Raw genomic sequence first — 5,500 nt, 5'->3', positions numbered from 1 at the left:
CAGCAGGAAAACAGAGATGAACAAAAGGAAACTTATGCAGTTCTACAGAAAACATCTCAGGAAGTTCCCACATATAGGCAAATAAATTTCCCATCTTTAGATCTTAGTGTTTTACCTCCAAATGAACACACTAACCAAACTTGAGTAGGCTACACCTAACGCCTCAAGAAGCACAGGAAGGAACTTACAAAATCAACTATGAAAGCCATATACTATCACCAAACAGTTACAAGTTCTAGTATATACCATGCATGTTCTGAAATGCCAAAAGGCCTAAGTTCCCTCGAAAAATTCAACTGAGTAAGTTAATGAGCCATTTTATTACTTACTCCTCCTAGAACATCTATTTCTTCCTGGTATTAAAAAGGTTACGCCACATCAGATCTGTTAATTGGTTTCTCCTAATCGAACTGAGTTTCTTCCCCTCCTTAATTTGGTAATATGCACAAACACTGCTAGCATAAGCAGAAAAATCAAAGCATCAGTTACACAGTTTTCTTAAAACTGAAATCACTCACCAACTGGGATGTTTGAGGTCGTGACAGCTGTAGCATGGGAAGAATGGGAAGGCATTGTCATGGTGACAATGGTGCTTGTAGGCGCTTGGGTGTGAGACACAGAACCTAAAGAAAAAAAAAACAAAACAAACATACGAGAGCTTTCTATGGAGCCCTATCATACCAGTATTATCTATATGCAAATAAAGAGGGGAAAAAATCCCAACCCAGACAACCTCCCTGAAGAACTTGGTAATTTCTCTCCTGAAGTCTGCTCATGCTTTACCATGAATAAAGAATTCCTCAAAAGTAATCAAATTCCATCTTCAAGGAGGAAAAACAACAAAAAGCAACAACAAAAACCACATCCCACAACAGCATTATGAATACTCACCAGCTGTGGTTGCTGAAGCAATGGTATTAGTTGCCAAAATAGGTGCCACTGTTGCTGCTGCCACTGGAGTACCAGTACTAAAAATGGTTTTCTATGAAAAGAAAAGAAAACCTTGGAGTTAAAAGACTAGTACATTTAAAATATATACTTAGTATGGAATCATGTTGCGTTGACTGGAAAGAACATAAATTTCTAATCTAATACTAACTCTTTTCCCAAATTTAATCTTAGCCCTCCAGATATTAACAAAAGAGACATCTAGAAGTAAGAGTTCTGTTCTTCTTGCCATTTACCTGAGCCATAGTGTGGAGCTGTGGCTTCTGTGTTCCTATAGCTGGGTGAGAGGGTAGTGTGATCCGAGTAGCTGTATCCCTCGGCTGCGCAGGCCGCTGAATACTAATAGCTGCAGAAGGTGGGTGCTGCTGGATAGACAGGGTGGGTCGACTGGAAAGAAAGAAAAATAAACATGAAGATAACCATGCGGATGCTAAATATGAAAGATAAAATGCAGGGACACATCAGGCCTTGTTCTCCTCCTCTGTGAAAGCAGCATGGGAGTGCATGGGACAGCAGCATAAGATATCTGAACTACACTGTTCTGTCCTCATCTGCCTTACATACCCAACTAGGAGGGCAGACTTATCAATAACTCCATCAGTTCAGAAAAGACTTTTTGTCAGGAACACTTTTCAACATTCATGCATCATTTTTCACTGTGTCTTCATAAAAAAAGATGGGTTGAATTAGCCACAAGTTCCTGCAACAGAAACTGCCTTCCAGGAAGCAGGACTTCCAGGATTCATTAAGGCCTTTCCTTTCTCAGAACAGAGAGCAACAGTTCACATTTATAGCAAATTTTACTCAAAGAACTGAAAGCATTTACACTGTGCAAGCATTACTATTTTTGTATTATATCATCCCACATCTAGAGGATTACCAGCTCTGGATGATTAACACCTGTGTTTTCCCTTCCTACAGCCTCTGTAAAGTCAGAGCACTGTAGATTTCAAAGCATCTTTACCTGAGGGTTGACTCTGTAGCATGTGCTGCTGTAGTAGTTATAACAGGGGACTGAGCTCTTGTGGCTGAGACAGTTGCCACCACAGCAGGAGGAATAGTGCTTGAAGTTGTCACAGGAGGACGAGACTATAAAAACGAGTCAAAAAGAGACACATTCAGAAAATAAATTCTGCTGTTTAGAGAATAACTAGGAATTACTTGATTAAAACTGGTTTTCCTATATCTTATCAATAAATAAATGGCATTCTAAGAGACTTACATTCTTTCTGGATTGATCTGCAAGCTGCTAAGCAGATCTGTCCTGGTTTTTAAAGCATGTACATCATAGGAATCGGTAACAAAGTTAACAACACCAGATCCCTTGAAGGTCTTCAGGAAAAAAGGCAAAGGTCAGTTCCCTTCAGAATGAAAAGAAACTCTGATCCAAGTATTTACAGGAAGTCAAAGGTGATTACATTGGGATCCTAACTGAAAGCACGAAGTGGAGATGTTTAACCCTTTATCCTAACACTGAACACTAGTACTACTGTTGGGTAACGGTACCTGCAATCTTCTCCTTATAAGGGTACATACACTGAGGTATGCAGAAGCATATTGAGATTTTTTAAATTCTAAGTCAATACATATATTTAAGAATAAATCAACGTAAGCATATCACACCAGACTTCTCAGACTTAATAAAACTTGAATATACCTCAACTAAACCTTCTTGCCAGTTTAAGCACTTTGGAAACAGTTAAAAACCCAATTTCTGGCACTGAGTCTATAAAGGAAATAAAACCACAGGACTAATTCAACTATTTCGCTACTTGCTATTAGAAAATGGTAGCCAAGAAATAGAACTGAAAGAGAGCTGACAGTAGCCTCAGCCCAGTAAACATGCAATTACAGGTTATATATTACAAGTGCCAGGAAGAATTTGGAGCTGGTGGTCAGTGTTCTGCAGAGCTGCCTGGCTGCTACCTGCCTGGATTGGCTGATGGATGATGTGCTGAACTGCTGGCTGAGCTGCAGCTGCGTTTGGCAACTGTGAAGCTGGTCTCAGGACTGTAGTTACTTTAGAACTGGACATCACTGCAGCAGCTGCTGCACCTGGGAAACAAACCAAGTGTGTTAAAATACCGTGCAACCAAATGACTCCATTGTGATCACAGACAGACTCTGATGTTAGCTGGTACATATTTCAGTTTCAATAGATTTCATAAGCATGTCAGTTCAGGCAACATTGATTTAAAAGTAAGGCTTGCAACAAATATAAGTAAGGTTCACAAAAGTATGTGGGGAAGGGTAGGTATTTTTTAAACAAATTTGCTTTATTGATACTTCTTACTCCCCTCTAATAATCTTATATTGCAAATCCAGTCTTTTTCTATTCCAAGTTATGGAAGCCAGTAGAAAGAATTCAAACACTTGGGCTAACGTGTAAACAAGTTACCTGATACCAACAATAATCTACCTGGCCTAAAGAAGTTCTGAAGAAAAATACATGTGCAATAGAAGAAAAACAAAACAAAAATAAACCCCAACCAATTTTTAAAGCTACAGCAGCATAGGACTTCAGTTAATTTGTCTACTGTTGGCTGTCTCCTGATCAAAAGAAATTGCTGTCAAAGGCAAATAGCCTTCAAATCATTTGATGGACTACACTGCATAGCTTCTGTATCTGTCTCTAATTGAAATAATTACCTTGAAAGGCAATATTGAAGCTGTGAGAATAAAAGTAGGAAGGAAAAAAAAAAGAAAATATGCACTAAATGACAATGCAAAGCTTGTGGCAGCTGTCCTACAAGAAATCAAGAGAACAAAACTACATGTTACTTTAGCTGCAAATAAAGCTGCACAGTCTTTCCACCTGCTCTAGTGAAAGATCAAGTCTTTGCTCATGTCAATTTATTTTTCTTGAATGACCAAATAACACCAAATATGAAAATAAATAAAAATATAAATGGTACTTCAAATTCAGATCAGTTTAACGTTGAACTGGAAACCCAGCCCATAAGCTTTTTGAAAGTAAAACTGCAGTCAGAAATCAGACAAACTGTATTGAGCACAGGGCTTCTTTTAAAGGGCTGCTCTCGTGTTTTGTCAGCTGTAGCAACCAACATCCTGGGAGAGAAGAGCCCGTAGTTAGCACCAGCGTTTAACTCAAGGGTAAATGCAAATGCATACAATATGATATGTTATCATGCACAAAAATGCAGAAGTGATCCTGTGACAAGTAGGTACAAGAATATGCCTCACAAATTCTCAAGTGCCACTGTCATAGGTGAAAAACACTTGCTACTAAGACTGTACATGACATTTTGCAGGACAGGTCAGTCTATACCGGTGTATACTTTGTCTTAAAAGTGTTCATTAATTAACAGCCCAGAACCAAAATAACAGACAGGCTGGTATACGCCAGCATTTTAAACAGTGTCACTCGGTTCTGATCTAGATGTCTGAAGGCAACATAACACTTAAAAGGCCAGCAGTCACCTAGTAATGCTCGCAGTTTTAACAGCTGAAGTATCATCTGTGTTAGCAGTGAGGAGAATTTTTAGGGGCGAAGGCTTGATGCGCCTCCCCTGAGAGGCTGTGAACAGAAGGCAGGGATAACACAGCTAGATCTTTACCTCGGGGTAGGTGAGAAGCTCCAATATGTAGTGGAGGCCCAGGAGCACTACTTCTGATGATAGACATCTGCACATTGGTAGCCATGATGTGATGCAAGTTACTAGGATGCCCCTGCAGAGTTAAAGAAATAACAAAACCCAAAATAAACTCTGAGATGTGCTGACAAGAATTAATGGCCACAGTAACACTATTATCATACCTAAGCCCCAAAGACAGAAAAGAGATTTTGTAGAAATACTTGGTGTACAAAGCCTGCATGTGTTACATACTGAGTGGAGAAAGAGGCAGATGTTTCTACACAATAAAGTTACAGAACCTGCTGACACTGCATGTGGAAGATGCAAACATTCATCTGTTTCGCAGATCTATTTTCTGGTTGGCCTGTGAGAGTCAGGCAGCAGTCACCCACACATCACCTAGAGAGATGGCCCTTCTGCTAATAGTGACTTTTGAGGCATAGATTCATACCACCTCTCCAGTAAAATCGAGAGAATGTTGGGAACCTGGCAAATGCTGCAAAAAATTAAATCTATTTTCTTATACTTCTGGACTTTCCAGGGATATTAATAAAGACAAAAATACATTGAAACTGCTGCACATCCTTAGCCAGTCTAACTCAAACCCACCTAAAGGCACTTTACATCAAAACCCTGAGACTTCAGAGGTTTAGTGATGAGTGTTCTGGCAAACTAGTTTCAAATCACAAGGACTGGCTCTGCAGTCAAAGAGGGGAAAAAAAAATAATTCTAAAGCATTATCTACAACTCCCCTTCCTGCCCCTCAAATTTTGTCACTAGTGGTTTAATAAGAATACACTGCAAAACCATGAACTGTTCACCAGTCTCTTCTGATCTGCTCCCAGAAGAGCTAAAGAACACTGCAGTGATGGATCCCAGCAGTTTGTCTACACTAGGAATTCTCCACGTGATATGAAACAGCAGGAGCCTTTAAGGAAAGGCTCAGCTGCAGAGCA

The 5,500-nt window shown here is 39.6% G+C and overlaps 1 protein-coding gene across 1 annotated transcript in view; it reads right to left on the bottom strand.

Annotated features, from left to right (window-relative positions):
- SAP130 (Sin3A associated protein 130) overlaps positions 1–4,626 on the bottom strand; it is a 16,846-nt gene extending 12,220 nt beyond the window's left edge. Inside the window, exons 1-6 of the mRNA XM_029085700.1 lie at positions 4,527–4,626; positions 2,879–3,003; positions 1,913–2,037; positions 1,185–1,335; positions 892–982; positions 519–623 (exon numbers count right to left, since the gene is read on the bottom strand). Coding sequence (XP_028941533.1) covers positions 519–623; positions 892–982; positions 1,185–1,335; positions 1,913–2,037; positions 2,879–3,003; positions 4,527–4,611 — 682 coding nt within the window. The 5' untranslated portion in view covers positions 4,612–4,626. The remainder of the gene's footprint in view (positions 1–518; positions 624–891; positions 983–1,184; positions 1,336–1,912; positions 2,038–2,878; positions 3,004–4,526) is intronic.
- Between the last annotated feature and the right edge of the window lie 874 nt (positions 4,627–5,500).

This window comes from Antrostomus carolinensis, unplaced genomic scaffold (assembly GCF_000700745.2).
Source record: "Antrostomus carolinensis isolate BGI_N321 unplaced genomic scaffold, ASM70074v2 scaffold34876, whole genome shotgun sequence".
Classification (NCBI taxonomy): domain Eukaryota; kingdom Metazoa; phylum Chordata; class Aves; order Caprimulgiformes; family Caprimulgidae; genus Antrostomus; species Antrostomus carolinensis.
The sequence above is the reverse complement of the archived record's forward strand: the minus strand, read 5'-3'. Positions and strand labels throughout refer to the sequence as shown.